This window comes from Mixophyes fleayi, chromosome 2 (assembly GCF_038048845.1).
Source record: "Mixophyes fleayi isolate aMixFle1 chromosome 2, aMixFle1.hap1, whole genome shotgun sequence".
NCBI lineage: Eukaryota > Metazoa > Chordata > Amphibia > Anura > Limnodynastidae > Mixophyes > Mixophyes fleayi.
Genome location: NC_134403.1, coordinates 30,537,176 through 30,563,838, shown reverse-complemented (window position 1 = coordinate 30,563,838; position 26,663 = coordinate 30,537,176). Strand labels below are relative to the sequence as shown.

The 26,663-nt window shown below is 47.0% G+C and overlaps 1 protein-coding gene across 2 annotated transcripts in view; it reads right to left on the bottom strand.

The window, feature by feature from the left end:
* The window catches only part of PIWIL4 (piwi like RNA-mediated gene silencing 4), a 178,993-nt gene that overhangs the window by 104,050 nt on the left and 48,280 nt on the right, over positions 1-26,663 (bottom strand). For both annotated transcript variants that reach the window (XM_075198745.1, XM_075198747.1), the window contains one exon: positions 23,607-23,821. In XM_075198745.1, the coding sequence (XP_075054846.1) occupies positions 23,607-23,821 (215 nt within the window). The remainder of the gene's footprint in view (positions 1-23,606; positions 23,822-26,663) is intronic.

Below are 26,663 nucleotides of genomic sequence, written 5' to 3'. Positions count from 1 at the left end.
AGGTCCCGGGTGGATAGCCATACTTGGTCTCCCACCTTTAAGAGAGGAGTGGCCCTCCGATGACGATCTGCAAAGATTTTGTGATGCTGAGTAGCCTTGAGTAAAGCCATCTTAGTCTTAGCCCAAATGAGAGAAAACTCCCGATACAGAGTATCTACGGCTGGAACCGGTGAAGAGGACACTGGAAAAGGATCCGGAAACACAGGATGACTTCCATATACAATAAAGAAAGGGGAGAATCCGGTAGACTCATGAATGTGTTGATTATGGGAGAACTCCGCCCAAGGAAGGAATTGAGACCATTTATTCTGGTTGTCGGAGGTAAAACAGCGGAGGAATGTCTCGAGATCTTGATTGATTCGCTCCGTCTGTCCGTTGGTTTGCGGATGATATCCCGAAGAGAATTTCAATTCTATGTTCAATCTCTTACAAAAGTTTCTCCAGAAATGGGACGTGAATTGGACTCCACGGTCCGAAATGATCTCCTTCGGGCAACCATGTAGTCTGAATATCTCTTTGATGAAGATATCTGCCAAACGACTGGCCGTTGGGCAGTCCAGTTAGAGGAATAAAATGTGCCATCTTCGAAAATCGATCAATAACCACCCAGATAGTGGTAAACCCTGCACTGAGGGGTAGGTCCGTAATAAAATCCATGGCCACACTTTCCCAAGGAACATCGGGGATAGGGAGTGGACGAAGAAGGCCTGCCGGAACTCTTCTACAAGTTTTGTGTTGAGCACAAGTAGTGCAGGAAGCAATAAATTTACCAATATCGGCACGTACATTAGGCCACCAGAAGCGTCGGCAAAGCAGCGATGTTGTCTTCTTTATTCCAGCATGGCCGGCAATGCGGGATGAATGAGCCCACTGCAGGGTCTTGAGCCGGAGATGGGGTTCCACGAATGACCGGCCTAGAGGAGGAGAGGACGTTTTGGTCCTAGTAAGGGCTACGATATTAGCAGGATCAATAATATGCTGAGGAACCAACGGTCTTAAACGATCGGAATCGTCAAATGAGCGAGATAATGCATCGGCACGTCCGTTCTTGGCTCCCGGGCAGAATGTGAGCTTCATGTTAAATCGAGCAAAGAAGGATGCCCAGCGGGCTTGCCGAGGATTAAGGCAACGAGCCTCTTGAATGAACACTAGGTTCCGATGGTCGGTAAACACAGTAACAGGAAATATAGCCCCCTCCAACAGATGTCGCCATTCCTCCAGAGCCGCCTTGATGGCCAGTAACTCCTTGTCCCCTATTCCATAATTACATTCACTAGGAAGAAATCGTCTGGAGAAAAACCCACACGGGTTGTGTGAGCCAGCCGGAGACTCTTGAAAAAGCACCGCCCCAATGCCTACAGAGGATGCATCTACCTCTAAGAAGAAAGGTCGTTCTTGATCTGGCTGGGACAGAACTGGGGCTGAAGAAAATGCTTTCTTTAACATTATGAAGGCAGACATGGCTTCCGAGGACCAAACCCTGGGGTTGGCAGTCTTCCTGGTTAAGGCTGTAATGGGGGCTATAATGGTGGAGAATCCCTGAATAAATTGGCGATAATAGTTTGCAAAGCCGATGAACCTTTGAATAGCTTTAAGGCCTTGTGGCTGAGGCCAGTCCAGAATAGCTGACACCTTGGTGGGATCCATACAAAGACCTTGACCCGACACGATGAAACCAAGAAAAGGTACCTGGCTAATCTCAAACACACATTTCTCCAGCTTGCAGTAGAGGTGATGTTTCCGGAGTCTACGTAAGACCTCCTTTACTTGTTCCCGATGAGTCTTCAGATCTTTAGAAAATATTAATATATCGTCTAAATACACTACCACAGAAGTGTACAACAGGTCATGGAAGATATCGTTAACAAAGGTTTGGAAGATGGCTGGGGCGTTGCAGAGGCCGAAGGGCATCACTAGGTACTCGAAATGTCCATCTCTGGTGTTAAAGGCCGTTTTCCATTCGTCTCCTTCTTTGATGCGAATCAAATTATAGGCCCCACGGAGATCTAGTTTGGAAAAGATTTGAGATCCACTGAGTTTGTCAAAGAGGTCGGAGATGAGGGGTAGTGGATATCGATTCTTGACAGTGATGCGGTTGAGAGGACGATAATCAATACAAGGCCGAAGAGACCCATCCTTCTTCTTAACAAAAAAAAACCCTGCACCCGCTGGGGAAGTGGATTTGCGGATAAATCCCCGTCTCAGGTTTTCTGAAATATATTGAGACATGGGTGACGTCTCTGGACGAGATAAAGGGTAGGTCCTTCCTTTGGGGATGGGTTGGTCAGGAGATAAAACAATAGCACAATCCCAGGGACGATGAGGAGGCAAGATCTCCGCTTCCACTTTACTGAATACATCTTGGAATTCTATATAGGCCTCAGGAAGGTGGGTTAGCTCGGAATGAGCCATTACTTGACATTTTGGAGGCAAGACTCTAGACAGACATTCAAAGCGACATCCTGAACCCCACGACATGACTTGAGCGTGGTCCCAATCCATCTGAGGAGAATGTTTTCTCAGCCACGGTAGCCCCAAGATGAGGGGATTAATGGACCTCGGCAACACCAAAAGTTGGATCATCTCGCTATGAAGTACTCCTACCCTCAACCGAACTGGAGACGTCACGGAGGAGATGGAGCCGTGAGTGACACGACTTCCGTCGACTGCCGTCAGAGATAACGGTTGGGGCAATGGGTTTAGAGGTATTTGGAGCTGCGAAGCTAGATCTGCCGAAATGAAGTTCCCGGAGGAGCCGGAGTCCACAAAGGCCGTGGTGGAAAAGGTACCCTTGGGGGTGCTCAGGATGACAGCCATCTGAAATTCTGGGGAATTTTCTTTAGAATAGGGAGCAACTGTGGATTCTCCTAAAACGGCCTCCCCGCCACCGTTTAGGAGGAAGAGTTTCCCGGTTTCTTGGGACAAACTCTTAGCAGGTGTCCCGGATCTCCGCAATACAGACACAGGCGTTGTTTGAAGCGTCTCTCCCTCTCTTCAAGGGATAATTTAGAGCGGCCTACTTGCATTGGCTCGTCCACTGGCAGGATGGGATTTTGGAACTGGGGTGCTAGCCGTGGTATGAACCGTTTGCCGGGAGAGCGTTCTTGCGTGCGCTCTTGGTAGCGCAAATCCACCTTGATGCACATGGAGATGAGAGGATCTAACTCAGCCGGGAGTTCTCTGGAAATTAGCTCATCCTTAATCCGGTCCACCAGACCTTGCCAAAAGGTTGCCACCAGTGCTTCGTTATTCCATTTTAACTCGGAAGCCAGGGTTCGAAATTGAACTGCGTATTGCCCCACGGACAGGTCACCTTGGCGGAGGTTTAACAAGCTGGTAGCTGCAGAAGCAACTCTTCCGGGATCATCGAAGACTTTCCTGAAAGCTTCAATGAAAGAGTTGGAGTTGTTAAGAAGTGGACCCCCTTGTTCCCATAAAGGTGAGGCCCAGGCAAGGGCTTGACCACTGAGGAGGGAGATGAGAAAGGCTACTTTGGTGCGTTCTGAAGAAAAGGCCCCTGGGTTGCACTCAAATTGAATGGCACATTGGTTCAAAAAGCCCCTGCACTTCTTGGGATCACCGTCAAACTTTTCGGGTGTCGGGATGCGTACACCGGAGGCCGCTGTAGAGACCGTAACCACACTGGATGCTGTGGATGCCGCATAGGTTATGGCTGGTGTAGCGGGTGCAGCATTCTGAAATGTATCGAAGCGGGAAGCAATTCCTTGGACACATTGTAGAAGATGCGCTTGGGCTGCTTCTTGTTGCTCCACTCGTTGAGCCAAATGCAGGAGTAGGTCACGAGCAGACGGTTCACCAGACCCCTCCGTTGTCATGGCCAGAGTATACTGTCACGACTGTTAGTGGGTGTATGACTGGTAGAAGGTACCTGCTGTTGTTGGCGCAACTCAGAGGAAGGCGCGGAGTCTAACGTGCCCCTGGTATTCACCAGGAACCCCCGCAAGGAAGTATGGACTCCGCTGCAGGGACACGCAGGTCGCGGTCCTTCCTAGAGTCCACAGCGAGATACAAGGGGTTGTCAGACAGGCCGGTTCAGCAACGTTCAGGTAGAGGAGGTACAAAGGGAAATCCAGAAGAATGGTGAGGCAAGCCGGGTCGGTAACGTTCAGGGAGTGCAGTACAAAGGCAGAATCCAGATAGGGGTGGTCAAACGGTCCGGGTCAAAAGGGTCACAAGCAGCACGAGGAATGTCAGGGACAAATACAGCAACTGGAACACACAAACGCTGGAGACAGGAAGACCTGATACTCTGGCACTGATTAGAGGGCAGGAAGAGGTTTAAATAGTGTGGAGGTCCAATCAGCATCAGCGCTGCAGCGCTGTCATACCTGCCGCCGGGAATCCTACATAGCGTCCCGTTGCCTAGCAACGGGGCGCGTCATACAGCAAGGGGTCAGGCAGGGGGAATCCGGAAGTGATGCGTCTGGTTGCATAGCAACCAGACGCGCGGTCAGGCAGTCAGGAGGCCGTGCGGACGGCGCCTGACAGAGGAGACATAAAGGGGAAAAGAAGCAGCATGAAGGGCACAGTATGAAAGAGGAGAGACATAAAGGGGATAAGAAGCAGCATGAAGGGCACAGTATGAAAGAGAGGAGACATAAAGGGGAGAAGAAGCAGCATGAAGGGAACAGTATGAAAGAGAGGAGACATAAAGGGGAGAAGAAGCAGCATGAAGGGCACAGGATGAAAGAGGGGAGACATAAAGGGGAGAAGAAGCAGCATGAAGGGGCGCAGTATGAAAGAGGGGAGACATAAAGGGGAGAAGAACCAGCATGAAGGGCGCAGTATGAAAGAGGGGAGACATAAAGGGGAGAAGAAGCAGCATGAAGGCCACATGATGAAAGAGAGGAGACATAAAGGGGAGAAGAAGCAGCATGAAGGGCGCAGTATAAAAGAGAGGAGACATAAAGGGGAGAAGAAGCAGCATGAAGGGAACAGTATGAAAGACGGGAGATATAAAGGGGAGAAGAACCAGCATGAAGGGCACAGGATGAAAGAGAGGAGACATAAAGGGGAAAAGAAGCAGCATGAAGGGAACAGTATGAAAGAGAGGAGACATAAAGGGGAGAAGAACCAGCATGAAGGGCACAGGATGAAAGAGAGGAGACATAAAGGGGAGGAGAAGAAGCAGCATGAAGGGAAAAGTATGAAAGAGGGGAGACATAAAGGGGAGAAGAAGAGAAGAAGCAGGATGAAGGGTGCAGTATGAAAGAGGGGAGACATAAAGGGGAGAAGAAGCAGCATGAAGGGCAGAGTATGAAAGAGGGGAGACATAAAGGGGAGAAGAAGCAGCATGAAGGGCACAGGATGAAAGAGGGGAGACATAAAGGGGAGAAGAAGCAGCATGAAGGGCAGAGTATGAAAGAGGGGAGACATAAAGGGGAGAAGAAGCAGCATGAAGGGCAGAGTATGAAAGAGAGGAGACATAAAGGGGAGAAGAAGCAGCATGAAGGGCGCAGTATAAAAGACGGGAGATATAAAGGGGAGAAGAACCAGCATGAAGGGCACAGGATAAAAGAGAGGAGACATAAAGGGGAAAAGAAGCAGCATGAAGGGAAAAGTATGAAAGAGGGGAGACATAAAGGGGAGAAAAAGCAGGATGAAGGGTGCAGTATGAAAGAGGGGAGACATAAAGGGGAGAAGAAGCAGGATGAAGGGTGCAGTATGAAAGAGGGGAGACATAAAGGGGAGAAGAAGCAGCATAAAGGGCGCAGGATGAAAGAGGGGAGACATAAAGGGGAGAAGAAGCAGCATGAAGGGCAGAGTATGAAAGAGGGGAGACATAAAGGGGAGAAGAAGCAGCATGAAGGGCACAGGATGAAAGAGAGGAGACATAAAGGGGAGAAGAAGCAGCATGAAGTGCGCAGTATAAAAGAGAGGAGACATAAAGGGGAGAAGAAGCAGCATGAAGGGCGCAGTATGAAAGACGGGAGACATAAAGGGGAGAAGAACCAGCATGAAGGGCACAGGATGAAAGAGAGGAGACATAAAGGGGAAAAGAAGCAGCATGAAGGGAAAAGTATGAAAGAGGGGAGACATAAAGGGGAGAAGAAGCAGCATGAAGGGCACAGTATGAAAGAGAGGAGACATAAAGGGGAGAAGAAGCAGCATGAAGGGCACAGTATGAAAGAGAGGAGACATAAAGGGGAGAAGAAGCAGCATGAAGGGCACAGTATGAAAGAGGGGAGACATAAAGGGGAGAAGAACCAGCATGAAGGGCACAGGATGAAAGAGAGGAGACATAAAGGGGAAAAGAAGCAGCATGAAGGGAAAAGTATGAAAGAGGGGAGACATAAAGGGAAGAAGAAGCAGCATAAAGGGCGCAGGATGAAAGAGGGGAGACATAAAGGGGAGAAGAAGCAGCATGAAGGGCAGAGCATGAAAGAGGGGAGACATAAAGGGGAGAAGAAGCAGCATGAAGGGCACAGTATGAAAGAGAGGAGACATAAAGGGGAGAAGAAGCAGCATGAAGGGCACAGGATGAAAGAGAGGAGACATAAAGGGGAGAAGAAGCAGCATGAAGGGCGCAGGATGAAAAAGAGGAGACATAAAGGGGAGAAGAAGCAGCATGAAGGCCACATGATGAAAGAGAGGAGACATAAAGGGGAGAAAAAGCAGCATGAAGGGCGCAGTATAAAAGAGAGGAGACATAAAGGGGAGAAGAAGCAGCATGAAGGGCGCAGTATGAAAGACGGGAGATATAAAGGGGAGAAGAACCAGCATGAAGGGCACAGGATGAAAGAGAGGAGACATAAAGGGGAAAAGAAGCAGCATGAAGGGAAAAGTATGAAAGAGGGGAGACATAAAGGGGAGAAGAAGCAGCATGAAGGGCACAGGATGAAAGAGGGGAGACATAAAGGGGAGAAGAAGCAGCATGAAGGGCACAGGATGAAAGAGGGGAGACATAAAGGGGAGAGGAAGCAGCATGAAGGGCACAGGATGAAAGAGGGGAGACATAAAGGGGAGAAGAAGCAGCATGAAGGGCACAGGATGAAGGAGGGGAGACATAAAGGGGAGAAGAAGCAGCATGAAGGGCACAAGATGAAAGAGAGGAGACATAAAGGGGAGAAGAAGCAGCATGAAGGGCGCAGTATGAAAGAGAGGAGACATAAAGGGGAGAAGAAGCAGCATGAAGGGCACAGGATGAAAGAGGGGAGACATAAAGGGGAGAAGAAGTAGCATGAAGGGCACAGTATGAAAGAGAGGAGACATAAAGGGGAGAAGAAGCAGCATGAAGAGCACAGGATGAAAGAGAGGAGACATAAAGGGGAGAAGAAGCAGCATGAAAGGAACAGTATGAAAGAGGGGAGACATAAAGGGGAGAAGGAGCAGCATGAAGGGGCGCAGTATGAAAGAGAGGAGACATAAAGGGGAAAAGAAGCAGCATGAAGGGAACAGTATGAAAGAGAGGAGACATAAAGGGGAGAAGAACCAGCATGAAGGGCACAGGATGAAAGAGAGGAGACATAAAGGGGAGGAGAAGAAGCAGCATGAAGGGAAAAGTATGAAAGAGGGGAGACATAAAGGGGAGAAGAAGAGAAGAAGCAGGATGAAGGGTGCAGTATGAAAGAGGGGAGACATAAAGGGGAGAAGAAGCAGCATGAAGGGCAGAGTATGAAAGAGGGGAGACATAAAGGGGAGAAGAAGCAGCATGAAGGGCACAGGATGAAAGAGGGGAGACATAAAGGGGAGAAGAAGCAGCATGAAGGGCAGAGTATGAAAGAGGGGAGACATAAAGGGGAGAAGAAGCAGCATGAAGGGCAGAGTATGAAAGAGAGGAGACATAAAGGGGAGAAGAAGCAGCATGAAGGGCGCAGTATAAAAGACGGGAGATATAAAGGGGAGAAGAACCAGCATGAAGGGCACAGGATGAAAGAGAGGAGACATAAAGGGGAAAAGAAGCAGCATGAAGGGAAAAGTATGAAAGAGGGGAGACATAAAGGGGAGAAAAAGCAGGATGAAGGGTGCAGTATGAAAGAGGGGAGACATAAAGGGGAGAAGAAGCAGGATGAAGGGTGCAGTATGAAAGAGGGGAGACATAAAGGGGAGAAGAAGCAGCATAAAGGGCGCAGGATGAAAGAGGGGAGACATAAAGGGGAGAAGAAGCAGCATGAAGGGCAGAGTATGAAAGAGGGGAGACATAAAGGGGAGAAGAAGCAGCATGAAGGGCACAGGATGAAAGAGAGGAGACATAAAGGGGAGAAGAAGCAGCATGAAGTGCGCAGTATAAAAGAGAGGAGACATAAAGGGGAGAAGAAGCAGCATGAAGGGCGCAGTATGAAAGACGGGAGACATAAAGGGGAGAAGAACCAGCATGAAGGGCACAGGATGAAAGAGAGGAGACATAAAGGGGAAAAGAAGCAGCATGAAGGGAAAAGTATGAAAGAGGGGAGACATAAAGGGGAGAAGAAGCAGCATGAAGGGCACAGTATGAAAGAGAGGAGACATAAAGGGGAGAAGAAGCAGCATGAAGGGCACAGTATGAAAGAGAGGAGACATAAAGGGGAGAAGAAGCAGCATGAAGGGCACAGTATGAAAGAGGGGAGACATAAAGGGGAGAAGAACCAGCATGAAGGGCACAGGATGAAAGAGAGGAGACATAAAGGGGAAAAGAAGCAGCATGAAGGGAAAAGTATGAAAGAGGGGAGACATAAAGGGGAGAAGAAGCAGCATAAAGGGCGCAGGATGAAAGAGGGGAGACATAAAGGGGAGAAGAAGCAGCATGAAGGGCAGAGCATGAAAGAGGGGAGACATAAAGGGGAGAAGAAGCAGCATGAAGGGCACAGTATGAAAGAGAGGAGACATAAAGGGGAGAAGAAGCAGCATGAAGGGCACAGGATGAAAGAGAGGAGACATAAAGGGGAGAAGAAGCAGCATGAAGGGCGCAGGATGAAAAAGAGGAGACATAAAGGGGAGAAGAAGCAGCATGAAGGCCACATGATGAAAGAGAGGAGACATAAAGGGGAGAAAAAGCAGCATGAAGGGCGCAGTATAAAAGAGAGGAGACATAAAGGGGAGAAGAAGCAGCATGAAGGGCGCAGTATGAAAGACGGGAGATATAAAGGGGAGAAGAACCAGCATGAAGGGCACAGGATGAAAGAGAGGAGACATAAAGGGGAAAAGAAGCAGCATGAAGGGAAAAGTATGAAAGAGGGGAGACATAAAGGGGAGAAGAAGCAGCATGAAGGGCACAGGATGAAAGAGGGGAGACATAAAGGGGAGAAGAAGCAGCATGAAGGGCACAGGATGAAAGAGGGGAGACATAAAGGGGAGAAGAAGCAGCATGAAGGGCACAGGATGAAAGAGGGGAGACATAAAGGGGAGAAGAAGCAGCATGAAGGGCACAGGATGAAGGAGGGGAGACATAAAGGGGAGAAGAAGCAGCATGAAGGGCACAAGATGAAAGAGAGGAGACATAAAGGGGAGAAGAAGCAGCATGAAGGGCGCAGTATGAAAGAGAGGAGACATAAAGGGGAGAAGAAGCAGCATGAAGGGCACAGGATGAAAGAGGGGAGACATAAAGGGGAGAAGAAGTAGCATGAAGGGCACAGTATGAAAGAGAGGAGACATAAAGGGGAGAAGAAGCAGCATGAAGAGCACAGGATGAAAGAGAGGAGACATAAAGGGGAGAAGAAGCAGCATGAAAGGAACAGTATGAAAGAGGGGAGACATAAAGGGGAGAAGGAGCAGCATGAAGGGGCGCAGTATGAAAGAGAGGAGACATAAAGGGGAGAAGAAGCAGCATGAAGGGAACAGTATGAAAGAGGGGAGACATAAAGGGGAGAAGAAGCAGCATGAAGGGGCGCAGTATGAAAGAGAGGAGACATAAAGGGGAGAAGAAGCAGCATGAAGGGCGCAGTATGAAAGACGGGAGATATAAAGGGGAGAAGAACCAGCATGAAGGGCACAGGATGAAAGAGGGGAGACATAAAGGGGAAAAGAAGCAGCATGAAGGGCACAGGATGAAAGAGAGGAGACATAAAGGGGAGAAGAAGCAGCATGAAGGGAACAGTATGAAAGAGGGGAGACATAAAGGGGAGAAGAACCAGCATGAAGGGCACAGGATGAAAGAGAGGAGACATAAAGGGGAGAAGAAGCAGCATGAAGGGCGCAGAATGAAAGAGGGGTGACATAAAGGGGAGAAAAAGAGAAGAAGCAGCATGAAGGGCGCAGTATGAAAGAGAGGAGACATAAAGGAAAGAAGAAGCAGCATGAAGGGGCGCAATATGAAAGAGAGGAGACATAAAGGGGAGAAGAAGCAGCATGAAGGGCGCAGTATAAAAGAGAGGAGACATAAAGGGGAGAAGAAGCAGCATGAAGGGAACAGGATGAAAGAGGGGAGACATAAAGGGGAGAAGAAGCAGCATGAAGGGGCGCAGTATGAAAGAGAGGAGACATAAAGGGGAAAAGAAGCAGCATGAAGGGCACAGTATGAAAGAGGGGAGACATAAAGGGGAGAAGAAGCAGCATGAATGGCACAGGATGAAAGAGGGGAGACATGAAGGGGAAAATAAGCAGCATGAAGGGAACAGTATGAAAGAGAGGAGACATAAAGGGGAGAAGAAGCAGCATGAAGGGCACAGGATGAAAGAGGGGAGACATAAAGGGGAGAAGAAGCAGCATGAAGGGAACAGTATTAAAGAGGGGAGACATAAAGGGGAGAAGTAGCAGCATGAAGAGAACAGTTTAAAGAGGGGAGACATAAAGGGGAGAAGAAGCAGCATGAAGGGCACAGGATGAAAGAGAGGAGACATAAAGGGGAGAAGAAGCAGCATGAAGGGCACAGGATGAAAGAGGGGAGACATAAAGGGGAGAAGAAGCAGCATGAAGGTAACAGTATTAAAGAGGGGAGACTTAAAGGGGAGAAGAAGCAGCATGAAGGGCACAGGATGTAAGAGAGGAGACATAAAGGGGAGAAGAAGCAGCATGAAGGGGCGCAGTATGAAAGAGAGGAGACATAAAGGGGAGAAGAAGCAGCATGAAGGGAACAGTATGAAAGAGGGGAGACATAAAGGAGAGAAGAAGCAGCATGAAGGGGCGCAGTATGAAAGAGAGGAGACATAAAGGGGAGAAGAAGCAGCATGAAGGGCACAGTATGAAAGAGGGGAGACATAAAGAGGAGAAGAAGCAGCATGAAGGGAACAGGATGAAAGAGGGGAGACATAAAGGGGAGAAGAAGCAGCATGAAGGGCACAGGATGAAAGAGGGGAGACATGAAGGGGAAAATAAGCAGCATGAAGGGAACAGTATGAAAGAGAGGAGACATAAAGGGGAGAAGAAGCAGCATGAAGGGGCGCAGTATGAAAAAGAGGAGACATAAAGGGGAAAAGAAGCAGCATGAAGGGCACAGTATGAAAGAGGGGAGACATAAAGGGGAGAAGAAGCAGCATGAAGGGCACAGGATGAAAGAGGGGAGACATAAAGGGGAGAAGAAGCAGCATGAAGGGAACAGTATTAAAGAGGGGAGACATAAAGGGGAGAAGAAGCAGCATGAAGGGCACAGGATGAAAGAGGGGAGACATGAAGGGGAAAATAAGCAGCATGAAGGGAACAGTATGAAAGAGAGGAGACATAAAGGGGAGAAGAAGCAGCATGAAGGGGCGCAGTATGAAAGAGAGGAGACATAAAGGGGAAAAGAAGCAGCATGAAGGGCACAGTATGAAAGAGGGGAGACATAAAGGGGAGAAGAAGCAGCATGAAGGGCACAGGATGAAAGAGAGGAGACATAAAGGGGAAAAGAAGCAGCATGAAGGGCACAGTATGAAAGAGGGGAGACATAAAGGGGAGAAGAAGCAGCATGAAGGGCACAGGATGAAAGAGGGGAGACATGAAGGGGAAAATAAGCAGCATGAAGGGAACAGTATGAAAGAGAGGAGACATAAAGGGGAGAAGAAGCAGCATGAAGGGCACAGGATGAAAGAGGGTAGACATAAAGGGGAGAAGAAGCAACATGAAGGGAACAGTATTAAAGAGGGGAGACATAAAGGGGAGAAGAAGCAGCATGAAGGAAACAGTATTAAAGAGGGGAGACATAAAGGGGAGAAGAAGCAGCATGAAGGGCACAGGATGAAAGAGAGGAGACATAAAGGGGAGAAGAAGCAGCATGAAGGGCACAGGATGAAAGAGGGGAGACATAAAGGGGAGAAGAAGCAGCATGAAGGGAACAGTATTAAAGAGGGGAGACATAAAGGGGAGAAGAAGCAGCATGAAGGGCACAGGATGAAAGAGGGGAGACATAAAGGGGAGAAGAAGCAGCATGAAGGGGCGCAGTATGAAAGAGAGGAGACATAAAGGGGAGAAGAAGCAGCATGAAGGGGCGCAGTATGAAAGAGAGGAGACATAAAGGGGAGAAGAAGCAGCATGAAGGGAACAGGATGAAAGAGGGGAGACATAAAGGGGAAAAGAAGCAGCATTAAGGGCACAGGATGAAAGAGGGGAGACATGAAGGGGAAAATAAGCAGCATGAAGGGAACAGTATGAAAGAGAGGAGACATAAAGGGGAGAAGAAGCAGCATGAAGGGCACAGGATGAAAGAGGGGAGACATGAAGGGGAAAATAAGCAGCATGAAGGGAACAGTATGAAAGAGAGGAGACATAAAGGGGAGAAGAAGCAGCATGAAGGGCACAGGATGAAAGAGGGGAGACATAAAGGGGAGAAGAAGCAGCATGAAGGGAACAGTATTAAAGAGGGGAGACATAAAGGGGAGAAGAAGCAGCATGAAGGGCACAGGATGAAAGAGGGGAGACATAAAGGGGAAAATAAGCAGCATGAAGGGAACAGTATGAAAGAGAGGAGACATAAAGGGGAGAAGAAGCAGCTTGAAGGGCACAGGATGAAAGAGGGGAGACATAAAGGGGAGAAGAAGCAGCATGAAGGGAACAGTATTAAAGAGGGGAGACATAAAGGGGAGAAGAAGCAGCATGAAGGGAACAGTATTAAAGAGGGGAGACATAAAGGGGAGAAGAAGCAGCATGAAGGGCACAGGATGAAAGAGAGGAGACATAAAGGGGAGAAGAAGCAGCATGAAGGGAACAGGATGAAAGAGGGGAGACATAAAGGGGAGAAGAAGCAGCATGAAGGGAACAGTATTAAAGAGGGGAGACATAAAGGGGAGAAGAAGCAGCATGAAGGGCACAGGATGAAAGAGAGGAGACATAAAGGGGAGAAGAAGCAGCATGAAGGGAACAGTATGAAAGAGGGGAGACATAAAGGGGAGAAGAAGCAGCATGAAGGGGCGCAGTATGAAAGAGAGGAGACATAAAGGGGAGAAGATGCAGCATGAAGGGAACAGTATGAAAGAGGGGAGACATAAAGGAGAGAAGAAGCAGCATGAAGGGGCGCAGTATGAAAGAGAGGAGACATAAAGGGGAGAAGAAGCAGCATGAAGGGCACAGTATGAAAGAGGGGAGACATAAAGGGGAGAAGAAGCAGCATGAAGGGCACAGTATGAAAGAGGGGAGACATAAAGGGGAGAAGAAGCCGCATGGAGGGAACAGTATGAAAGAGGGTAGACATAAAGGGGAGAAGAAGCAGCATGAAGGGCACAGTATGAAAGAGGGGAGACATAAAGGGGAGAAGAAGCCGCATGGAGGGAACAGTATGAAAGAGCGGAGACATAAAAGGAAGAAGAAGCAGCATGAAGGGCACAGGATGAAAGAGCGGAGACATAAAAGGGAGAAGAAGCAGCATGAAGCGCGCAGTATGAAAGAGGGGACACATAAAGGGAAGAAGAAAGAGCATGAAGGGCACAGGATGAAAGGGGGGAGACATAAAGGGAAGAAGAAGCAGCATGAAGGGCACAGTATGAAAGAGGGGAGACATAAAGGGGAGAAGAAGCAGCATGAAGGGAACAGTTTAAAGAGGGGAGACATAAAGGGGAGAAGAAGCAGCATGAATGGCACAGGATGAAAGAGGGGAGACATGAAGGGGAAAATAAGCAGCATGAAGGGAACAGTATGAAAGAGAGGAGACATAAAGGGGAGAAGAAGCAGCATGAAGGGCACAGGATGAAAGAGGGGAGACATAAAGGGGAGAAGAAGCAGCATGAAGGGAACAGTATTAAAGAGGGGAGACATAAAGGGGAGAAGAAGCAGCATGAAGGGAACAGTTTAAAGAGGGGAGACATAAAGGGGAGAAGAAGCAGCATGAAGGGCACAGGATGAAAGAGAGGAGACATAAAGGGGAGAAGAAGCAGCATGAAGGGCACAGGATGAAAGAGGGGAGACATAAAGGGGAGAAGAAGCAGCATGAAGGTAACAGTATTAAAGAGGGGAGACTTAAAGGGGAGAAGAAGCAGCATGAAGGGCACAGGATGTAAGAGAGGAGACATAAAGGGGAGAAGAAGCAGCATGAAGGGGCGCAGTATGAAAGAGAGGAGACATAAAGGGGAGAAGAAGCAGCATGAAGGGAACAGTATGAAAGAGGGGAGACATAAAGGAGAGAAGAAGCAGCATGAAGGGGCGCAGTATGAAAGAGAGGAGACATAAAGGGGAGAAGAAGCAGCATGAAGGGCACAGTATGAAAGAGGGGAGACATAAAGGGGAGAAGAAGCAGCATGAAGGGAACAGGATGAAAGAGGGGAGACATAAAGGGGAGAAGAAGCAGCATGAAGGGCACAGGATGAAAGAGGGGAGACATGAAGGGGAAAATAAGCAGCATGAAGGGAACAGTATGAAAGAGAGGAGACATAAAGGGGAGAAGAAGCAGCATGAAGGGCACAGGATGAAAGAGGGTAGACATAAAGGGGAGAAGAAGCAACATGAAGGGAACAGTATTAAAGAGGGGAGACATAAAGGGGAGAAGAAGCAGCATGAAGGAAACAGTATTAAAGAGGGGAGACATAAAGGGGAGAAGAAGCAGCATGAAGGGCACAGGATGAAAGAGAGGAGACATAAAGGGGAGAAGAAGCAGCATGAAGGGCACAGGATGAAAGAGGGGAGACATAAAGGGGAGAAGAAGCAGCATGAAGGGAACAGTATTAAAGAGGGGAGACATAAAGGGGAGAAGAAGCAGCATGAAGGGCACAGGATGAAAGAGGGGAGACATAAAGGGGAGAAGAAGCAGCATGAAGGGGCGCAGTATGAAAGAGAGGAGACATAAAGGGGAGAAGAAGCAGCATGAAGGGGCGCAGTATGAAAGAGAGGAGACATAAAGGGGAGAAGAAGCAGCATGAAGGGAACAGGATGAAAGAGGGGAGACATAAAAGGGAGAAGAAGCAGCATTAAGGGCACAGGATGAAAGAGGGGAGACATGAAGGGGAAAATAAGCAGCATGAAGGGAACAGTATGAAAGAGAGGAGACATAAAGGGGAGAAGAAGCAGCATGAAGGGCACAGAATGAAAGAGGGGAGACATGAAGGGGAAAATAAGCAGCATGAAGGGAACAGTATGAAAGAGAGGAGACATAAAGGGGAGAAGAAGCAGCATGAAGGGCACAGGATGAAAGAGGGGAGACATAAAGGGGAGAAGAAGCAGCATGAAGGGAACAGTATTAAAGAGGGGAGACATAAAGGGGAGAAGAAGCAGCATGAAGGGCACAGGATGAAAGAGGGGAGACATAAAGGGGAAAATAAGCAGCATGAAGGGAACAGTATGAAAGAGAGGAGACATAAAGGGGAGAAGAAGCAGCATGAAGGGCACAGGATGAAAGAGGGGAGACATAAAGGGGAGAAGAAGCAGCATGAAGGGAACAGTATTAAAGAGGGGAGACATAAAGGGGAGAAGAAGCAGCATGAAGGGAACAGTATTAAAGAGGGGAGACATAAAGGGGAGAAGAAGCAGCATGAAGGGCACAGGATGAAAGAGAGGAGACATAAAGGGGAGAAGAAGCAGCATGAAGGGAACAGGATGAAAGAGGGGAGACATAAAGGGGAGAAGAAGCAGCATGAAGGGAACAGTATTAAAGAGGGGAGACATAAAGGGGAGAAGAAGCAGCATGAAGGGCACAGGATGAAAGAGAGGAGACATAAAGGGGAGAAGAAGCAGCATGAAGGGAACAGTATGAAAGAGGGGAGACATAAAGGGGAGAAGAAGCAGCATGAAGGGGCGCAGTATGAAAGAGAGGAGACATAAAGGGGAGAAGATGCAGCATGAAGGGAACAGTATGAAAGAGGGGAGACATAAAGGAGAGAAGAAGCAGCATGAAGGGGCGCAGTATGAAAGAGAGGAGACATAAAGGGGAGAAGAAGCAGCATGAAGGGCACAGTATGAAAGAGGGGAGACATAAAGGGGAGAAGAAGCAGCATGAAGGGCACAGTATGAAAGAGGGGAGACATAAAGGGGAGAAGAAGCCGCATGGAGGGAACAGTATGAAAGAGGGTAGACATAAAGGGGAGAAGAAGCAGCATGAAGGGCACAGTATGAAAGAGGGGAGACATAAAGGGGAGAAGAAGCCGCATGGAGGGAACAGTATGAAAGAGCGGAGACATAAAAGGAAGAAGAAGCAGCATGAAGGGCACAGGATGAAAGAGCGGAGACATAAAAGGGAGAAGAAGCAGCATGAAGCGCGCAGTATGAAAGAGGGGACACATAAAGGGAAGAAGAAAGAGCATGAAGGGCACAGGATGAAAGGGGGGAGACATAAAGGGAAGAAGAAGCAGCATGAAGGGCACAGTATGAAAGAGGGGAGACATAAAGGGGAGAAGAAGCAGCATGAAGGGAACAGTTTAAAGAGGGGAGACATAAAGGGGAGAAGAAGCAGCATGAATGGCACAGGATGAAAGAGGGGAGACATGAAGGGGAAAATAAGCAGCATGAAGGGAACAGTATGAAAGAGAGGAGACATAAAGGGGAGAAGAAGCAGCATGAAGGGAACAGTATTAAAGAGGGGAGACATAAAGGGGAGAAGAAGCAGCATGAAGGGAACAGTTTAAAGAGGGGAGACATAAAGGGGAGAAGAAGCAGCATGAAGGGCACAGGATGAAAGAGAGGAGACATAAAGGGGAGAAGAAGCAGCATGAAGGGCACAGGATGAAAGAGGGGAGACATAAAGGGGAGAAGAAGCAGCATGAAGGTAACAGTATTAAAGAGGGGAGACTTAAAGGGGAGAAGAAGCAGCATGAAGGGCACAGGATGTAAGAGAGGAGACATAAAGGGGAGAAGAAGCAGCATGAAGGGGCGCAGTATGAAAGAGAGGAGACATAAAGGGGAGAAGAAGCAGCATGAAGGGAACAGTATGAAAGAGGGGAGACATAAAGGAGAGAAGAAGCAGCATGAAGGGGCGCAGTATGAAAGAGAGGAGACATAAAGGGGAGAAGAAGCAGCATGAAGGGCACAGTATGAAAGAGGGGAGACATAAAGGGGAGAAGAAGCAGCATGAAGGGAACAGGATGAAAGAGGGGAGACATAAAGGGGAGAAGAAGCAGCATGAAGGGCACAGGATGAAAGAGGGGAGACATGAAGGGGAAAATAAGCAGCATGAAGGGAACAGTATGAAAGAGAGGAGACATAAAGGGGAGAAGAAGCAGCATGAAGGGGCGCAGTATGAAAAAGAGGAGACATAAAGGGGAAAAGAAGCAGCATGAAGGGCACAGTATGAAAGAGGGGAGACATAAAGGGGAGAAGAAGCAGCATCAAGGGCACAGGATGAAAGAGGGGAGACATAAAGGGGAGAAGAAGCAGCATGAAGGGAACAGTATTAAAGAGGGGAGACATAAAGGGGAGAAGAAGCAGCATGAAGGGCACAGGATGAAAGAGGGGAGACATGAAGGGGAAAATAAGCAGCATGAAGGGAACAGTATGAAAGAGAGGAGACATAAAGGGGAGAAGAAGCAGCATGAAGGGGCGCAGTATGAAAGAGAGGAGACATAAAGGGGAAAAGAAGCAGCATGAAGGGCACAGTATGAAAGAGGGGAGACATAAAGGGGAGAAGAAGCAGCATGAAGGGCACAGGATGAAAGAGAGGAGACATAAAGGGGAAAAGAAGCAGCATGAAGGGCACAGTATGAAAGAGGGGAGACATAAAGGGGAGAAGAAGCAGCATGAAGGGCACAGGATGAAAGAGGGGAGACATGAAGGGGAAAATAAGCAGCATGAAGGGAACAGTATGAAAGAGAGGAGACATAAAGGGGAGAAGAAGCAGCATGAAGGGCACAGGATGAAAGAGGGTAGACATAAAGGGGAGAAGAAGCAACATGAAGGGAACAGTATTAAAGAGGGGAGACATAAAGGGGAGAAGAAGCAGCATGAAGGAAACAGTATTAAAGAGGGGAGACATAAAGGGGAGAAGAAGCAGCATGAAGGGCACAGGATGAAAGAGAGGAGACATAAAGGGGAGAAGAAGCAGCATGAAGGGCACAGGATGAAAGAGGGGAGACATAAAGGGGAGAAGAAGCAGCATGAAGGGAACAGTATTAAAGAGGGGAGACATAAAGGGGAGAAGAAGCAGCATGAAGGGCACAGGATGAAAGAGGGGAGACATAAAGGGGAAAATAAGCAGCATGAAGGGAACAGTATGAAAGAGAGGAGACATAAAGGGGAGAAGAAGCAGCATGAAGGGCACAGGATGAAAGAGGGGAGACATAAAGGGGAGAAGAAGCAGCATGAAGGGAACAGTATTAAAGAGGGGAGACATAAAGGGGAGAAGAAGCAGCATGAAGGGAACAGTATTAAAGAGGGGAGACATAAAGGGGAGAAGAAGCAGCATGAAGGGCACAGGATGAAAGAGAGGAGACATAAAGGGGAGAAGAAGCAGCATGAAGGGAACAGGATGAAAGAGGGGAGACATAAAGGGGAGAAGAAGCAGCATGAAGGGAACAGTATTAAAGAGGGGAGACATAAAGGGGAGAAGAAGCAGCATGAAGGGCACAGGATGAAAGAGAGGAGACATAAAGGGGAGAAGAAGCAGCATGAAGGGAACAGTATGAAAGAGGGGAGACATAAAGGGGAGAAGAAGCAGCATGAAGGGGCGCAGTATGAAAGAGAGGAGACATAAAGGGGAGAAGATGCAGCATGAAGGGAACAGTATGAAAGAGGGGAGACATAAAGGAGAGAAGAAGCAGCATGAAGGGGCGCAGTATGAAAGAGAGGAGACATAAAGGGGAGAAGAAGCAGCATGAAGGGCACAGTATGAAAGAGGGGAGACATAAAGGGGAGAAGAAGCAGCATGAAGGGCACAGTATGAAAGAGGGGAGACATAAAGGGGAGAAGAAGCCGCATGGAGGGAACAGTATGAAAGAGGGTAGACATAAAGGGGAAAAGAAGCAGCATGAAGGGCACAGTATGAAAGAGGGGAGACATAAAGGGGAGAAGAAGCCGCATGGAGGGAACAGTATGAAAGAGCGGAGACATAAAAGGAAGAAGAAGCAGCATGAAGGGCACAGGATGAAAGAGCGGAGACATAAAAGGGAGAAGAAGCAGCATGAAGCGCGCAGTATGAAAGAGGGGACACATAAAGGGAAGAAGAAAGAGCATGAAGGGCACAGGATGAAAGGGGGGAGACATAAAGGGGAGAAGAAGCAGCATGAAGGGCACAGTATGAAAGAGGGGAGACATTAAGGGGAGAAGAAGCAGCATGAAGGGCGCAGTATGAAAGAGGGGAGACATAAATGGGAGAAGAAGCAGCATGAAGGGCACAGGATGAAACAGGGGAGACATAAAGGGGAGAAGAAGCAGCATGAAGGGAACAGTATGAAATAGGGGAGACATAAAGGGGAGAAGAAGCAGCATGAAGGGGCGCAGTATGAAAAAGAGGAGACATAAAGGGGAAAAGAAGCAGCATGAAGGGCACAGTATGAAAGAGGGGAGACATAAAGGGGAGAAGAAGCAGCATGAAGGGCACAGGATGAAAGAGGGGAGACATGAAGTGGAAAATAAGCAGCATGAAGGGAACAGTATGAAAGAGAGGAGACATAAAGGGGAGAAGAAGCAGCATGAAGGGCACAGGATGAAAGAGGGGAGACATAAAGGGGAGAAGAAGCAGCATGAAGGGAACAGTATTAAAGAGGGGAGACATAAAGGGGAGAAGAAGCAGCATGAAGGGCACAGGATGAAAGAGGGGAGACATGAAGGGGAAAATAAGCAGCATGAAGGGAACAGTATGAAAGAGAGGAGACATAAAGGGGAAAAGAAGCAGCATGAAGGGCACAGTATGAAAGAGGGGAGACATAAAGGGGAGAAGAAGCAGCATGAAGGGCACAGGATGAAAGAGGGGAGACATGAAGGGGAAAATAAGCAGCATGAAGGGAACAGTATGAAAGAGAGGAGACATAAAGGGGAGAAGAAGCAGCATGAAGGGCACAGGATGAAAGAGGGGAGACATAAAGGGGAGAAGAAGCAGCATGAAGGGAACAGTATTAAAGAGGGGAGACATAAAGGGGAGAAGAAGCAGCATGAAGGAAACAGTATTAAAGAGGGGAGACATAAAGGGGAGAAGAAGCAGCATGAAGGGCACAGGATGAAAGAGAGGAGACATAAAGGGGAGAAGAAGCAGCATGAAGGGCACAGGATGAAAGAGGGGAGACATAAATGGGAGAAGAAGCAGCATGAAGGGAACAGTATTAAAGAGGGGAGACATAAAGGGGAGAAGAAGCAGCATGAAGGGCACAGGATGAAAAAGAGGAGACATAAAGGGGAGAAGAAGCAGCATGAAGGGAACAGTATGAAAGAGGGGAGACATAAAGGGGAGAAGAAGCAGCATGAAGGGGCGCAGTATGAAAGAGAGGAGACATAAAGGGGAGAAGAAGCAGCATGAAGGGGCGCAGTATGAAAGAGAGGAGACATAAAGGGGAGAAGAAGCAGCATGAAGGGCACAGGATGAAAGAGGGGAGACATAAAGGGGAGAAGAAGCAGCATGAAGGGAACAGTATTAAAGAGGGGAGACATAAAGGGGAGAAGAAGCAGCATGAAGGGCACAGGATGAAAGAGGGGAGACATGAAGGGGAAAATAAGCAGCATGAAGGGAACAGTATGAAAGAGAGGAGACATAAAGGGGAGAAGAAGCAGCATGAAGGGCACAGTATGAAAGAGGGGAGACATAAAGGGGAGAAGAAGCAGCATGAAGGGCACAGGATGAAAGAGGGGAGACATAAAGAGGAGAAGAAGCAGCATGGAGGGAACAGTATGAAAGAGGGGAGACATGAAGGGGAAAATAAGCAGCATGAAGGGAACAGTATGAAAGAGGGGAGACATAAAGGGGAGAAGAAGCAGCATGAAGGGAACAGTATTAAAGAGGGGAGACATAAAGGGGAGAAGTAGCAGCATGAAGAGAACAGTTTAAAGAGGGGAGACATAAAGGGGAGAAGAAGCAGCATGAAGGGCACAGGATGAAAGAGAGGAGACATAAAGGGGAGAAGAAGCAGCATGAAGGGCACAGGATGAAAGAGGGGAGACATAAAGGGGAGAAGAAGCAGCATGAAGGTAACAGTATTAAAGAGGGGAGACTTAAAGGGGAGAAGAAGCAGCATGAAGGGCACAGGATGTAAGAGAGGAGACATAAAGGGGAGAAGAAGCAGCATGAAGGGCGCAGTATGAAAGAGGGGACACATAAAGGGAAGAAGAAAGAGCATGAAGGGCACAGGATGAAAGGGGGGAGACATAAAGGGAAGAAGAAGCAGCATGAAGGGCACAGTATGAAAGAGGGGAGACATAAAGGGGAGAAGAAGCAGCATGAAGGGTGCAGTATGAAAGAGGGGAGACATAAAGGGGAGAAGAAGCAGCATGAAGGGTGCAGTATGAAAGAGGGGAGACATAAAGGGGAGAAGAAGCAGCATGAAGGGAACAGTATTAAAGAGGGGAGACATAAAGGGGAGAAGAAGCAGCATGAAGGGAACAGTATTAAAGAGGGGAGACATAAAGGGGAGAAGAAGCAGCATGAAGGGCACAGGATGAAAGAGAGGAGACATAAAGAGGAGAAGAAGCAGCATGGAGGGAACAGTATGAAAGAGGGGAGACATAAAGGGGAGAAGAAGCAGCATGAAGGGCACAGTATGAAAGAGGGGAGACATAAAGGGGAGAAGAAGCAGCATGAAGGGTGCAGTATGAAAGAGGGGAGACATAAAGGGGAGAAGAAGCAGCATGAAGGGTGCAGTATGAAAGAGGGGAGACATAAAGGGGAGAAGAAGCAGCATGAAGGGAACAGTATTAAAGAGGGGAGACATAAAGGGGAGAAGAAGCAGCATGAAGGGAACAGTATTAAAGAGGGGAGACATAAAGGGGAGAAGAAGCAGTATGAAGGGCACAGGATGAAAGAGAGGAGACATAAAGGGGAGAAGAAGCAGCATGAAGGGAACAGTATGAAAGAGGGGAGACATAAAGGGGAGAAGAAGCAGCATGAAGGGGCGCAGTATGAAAGAGAGGAGACATAAAGGGGAGAAGAAGCAGCATGAAGGGAACAGTATGAAAGAGGGGAGACATAAAGGAGAGAAGAAGCAGCATGAAGGGGCGCAGTATGAAAGAGAGGAGACATAAAGGGGAGAAGAAGCAGCATGAAGGGTACAGTATGAAAGAGGGGAGACATAAAGGGGAGAAGAAGCAGCATGAAGGGCACAGTATGAAAGAGGGGAGACATAAAGGGGAGAAGAAGCCGCATGGAGGGAACAGTATGAAAGAGCGGAGACATAAAAGGAAGAAGAAGGCAGCATGAAGGGCACAGGATGAAAGAGCGGAGACATAAAAGGGAGAAGAAGCAGCATGAAGGGCGCAGTATGAAAGAGGGGACACATAAAGGGAAGAAGAAAGAGCATGAAGGGCACAGGATGAAAGGGGGGAGACATAAAGGGAAGAAGAAGCAGCATGAAGGGCACAGTATGAAAGAGGGGAGACATAAAGGGGAGAAGAAGCAGCATGAAGGGCGCAGTATGAAAGAGGGGAGACATAAATGGGAGAAGAAGCAGCATGAAGGGCACAGGATGAAAGAGGGGAGACATAAAGGGGAGAAGAAGCAGCATGAAGGGAACAGTATGAAATAGGGGAGACATAAAGGGGAGAAGAAGCACTATGAAGGGCACAGTATTAAAGAGGGGAGACATAAAGGGGAGAAGAAGCACTATGAAGGGCAGTGTCAAGCATCGGGGAAGAAAACATTAAACTTTATTATTGTTTTTTTAATAATAAACCTTACAAAATTGCATCTGAGACTTTTTACTTTTCTTGTGACCCACATAATCTTAGACTTTGATTATTTGGCCGAGTTGGGGTTTTGAGTTTGACATGCCTGGGGTACATGGAGGTGTTTCAGCGCAAGACTGGTTAATGCTGCAGTTTATTCTTTAAAATCATGGTTTCTCAATCATTTTGCATTACGTACACCTTTATGATGGTAGATATTAAGCAAGTACCCTATATCGTTTATGCCAGTTTACACACATACCCCCCATAGAGTGTAAAATCAACTTCAAATACCCTTTACATGTGTTTAGATGATTACCAAAAATCTATTATGTCTCCAAATGTTTACACTACCCCATTTGTTTAGTACACTGTTACATGTAACAGCTGGAAGTACCCCTTGATTCTGTTTGAGTTACCCCGGTTGAAAAACTCTGTCCAAAAGAGTAAAATAATTCTTAATAGCATATTATGTATCTGTTTGGTTTGAGAAATATTTATAAAAAATGTTATTGTTGGTTAAGTATGGCAAAGTCTATTACCTTATCTTTCAGTTTCTGCGACAAGAAAAGTATAGCTCCATCGAACGCCCGGGCGCCGCCCAGAATCTCTCCGTGACTGTAGAGCAAAGCAGCCTTCAGTCGCATCGAAGCGATGGCAGGATTGAAATCCACGTGGTACTGGTACAGCAGCCAATGGCTGGGTAACCCCAAGCCAAATAAGTTTGTCATAAGCATCACTGGACACCCACTTGTTCCTGAAAACAGACAAAGAAAATTCTTTAATTCTGGCACTTTGTTTTTTGCCTTCTAATTGTATATAAGAGGGTTTAGGCACTAGAAGCACCTTTATCATCATCAACATCATCATCAACATTTATTTATATAGCGCCAACATATTCCGTAGCACTTTACCATTCTAAACAGAAGTAGATGGACGGAACATGCAGACAATAGGTACAGCAAATTCTTAAAAGTATCTCCTAGCAAAAAAAAAAAACCTTTTCAAGTTTTCAAAAGAATTGTCATCAATCTACTTTAATTTACTTATTATCTTTGATAAAGATATAAGTTCAGGAGTTAAAGATCATTGCTGGGAGTGAAGTGGTATTGTAGAGTTAAATGTCTGTAATATCTGTATATTGTGCTTAGTGTAAGTGGTAAAGGGTAAGAGTAAATATTATTCACGTACAGGCTATAGATCAGTGGTCAGGGAACAGGGGTAAGTTACCCCAAATGCTGTCAGTTGGATTGTAGAACCCTTTAAATGTGAAATTGTTGTTGTACCAGAAGAGCCTCAAGGGTTGGCAGAGGCACTTCTTGAGCTTCGACGCAATAATGAAGCACGTATTGCATTTGAAAACAAAGCAGATCTGTCATATTTTTGGATGACAACAGCTGCAAAGGCATTCAAAATTGCACATGAGGAGGCAGTCAAAAAGTTGCTGCCTTTTGCAACAACCTACCTTTGCGAACAAGGATTTTCAACTCTACGAACATAAAAACAAAGCAGAGAAATCGATTGGACGCTGAGGACTGTATCCAAATTGCTCTGACATCAAAATGCCCCAATATTGTCGTATCAAAATGAAGCAACATCATTTCTCCAAAACCTGAAGTTTTGAAGTTGAAGCTTTCAAAGTAATTTTGAATAGATTCAATAAAATTTTGAATTCCAATAATTAATAATATATGGTTTCCTTCCTTTCAAATCAAGGGGGTAACATCGGTGTATCTAAATATATTTGCCATTTGCCCAACACAGGGCTGTAGAAGCGGAACCAGTGTGAACCACCCACCTACTATCCGTTCTAAACCAATAAAACAGAAACGCAAATTCCCATCACTCCCCTGCACCCAAAACATAGACATATCTCATCGTATCTCAAACAAAATTAGTCTCCAGCAAAAAAACACTTTGAAATGTTGATACATTAAGATTCTGTTTTTTTCTGGAGTATTTCTGGTTCCGTGCAGAACATGTCTGTCTGAAATCCATGAACGTATTGCAAATTGTGAAAGCTATCGCTCCAAAGAGAGCCACTGCACTACCATACACAAAGGACAATCAAACAATAAATAAATAAATAAACAGCAAGGGGTCAAAGCACTCGGCATCCGCCAATGCTAATATTAGTGTCATCACTTATTTACTTGTGGCTTTCATTACAATTTTATGTGATGTGATATCAGCAAAACATAAAATAAAAACTGTTTCAATATCACTTCACCGATAGGGGATAGTAAAAAAGGACATAAACACTAAGCTGTTGTCAGTGAGATGTTTAGGACATTCCAGCTGTCGCTTCACGTTCCTGATATGAACCCGCCTATCAGTGGCTATGACAATGTGTGACAGCTGTCATATTGAAAGCTGAACAGGAGATAAGAAGGAAAAAAAAGCATTCATTAACGTTTCATCATACGCCTCCAAGTTTTAGTAAGAATCTTCAATCTTCCCATTGTTATTCCAAGGTACTCAGGAAATAAGAGCGTTAAAAATGTGTTCTAAACAGTTTTATTGGAGCTGATGTATGGAATTATTATTTTAAGGTCCCAAAGCCCCCGTTCCTTAGGAGGTGCCACGTCTCAGAAGCGATACCTTGGGGTCACTAAATCGAAAAGGACAATGGGTGTAAAGCTGCTATTGCACTTTGTAAACCACTTTCAGAGTTTTCTCCTGAATTCTGGTCTCCCTAGCATCTCTATTTCTCTCCACCTCTAAGACCAGGTTCCCTCAACGCATTGGTTTCCCAGCTCTCTATATTATTGTGCAAACTTTTAATTCATGGCTCTGTCCTGACAAATGTTTTGCCAGTCTCAAAATATCTCCCAACTAGGCAACTCCATTTAATCCCTGGTTAAAACCAGGGGGGTAAATGTATCAAGCTGAGAGTTTTACGGGGGGATTGAAAAACCAATCAGATTCTAGCTGTCATTTATTTAGTACATTCTACAAAATGACAGCTAGAATCTGATTGGTTGCTATAGACAACATCTCCACTTTTTAAACCCGCCGGAAAACTCTCAGCTTGATACATGTAAATGTATTAAACTGCAGATTTTCCAAGTCACCGATATTCGGCTGTTGTGCATAGGAAAATCTAAAACGGCAAAGTCTTTAAAGCCAACTTGCAAAATCTGCAGTTTAATACAATTACCCCAAGGACTTAGCGGAGTTGACCATTTCAGCTCTCACCGGGTTTATGCTGGCCTTTGCCCAAGTTAAGCTGGGTACACACTACACGGTTTTTGTCCAATTATCGGCTCAATCAGCCGACATACGACCGCTCGTTCAAAAGTCGGGTCAGTGAGTGTTGTGCCACGATGGTCGAAAGTCTGCCCAAGTGGACTATTGTCGCCTCATTTGGTTGATCGTACCGTTAAATATATTCATTCCAATCTCGTTTCCATTGTGTAGTGTGTATAAGTTTCCGACCGATCCACAACAGTGAGTACGAAATTACAGTCATTGCTCACGACAACATGGCTGTAAAAAGTCGCTAAAGGGACGTCCGCTCTTCCCTTTATCGTCCTAAACAAGGCTTGTGTGTATGCAGTCCATGGACCGAGCGATCGGGTCATCGATCGCATGTAAAA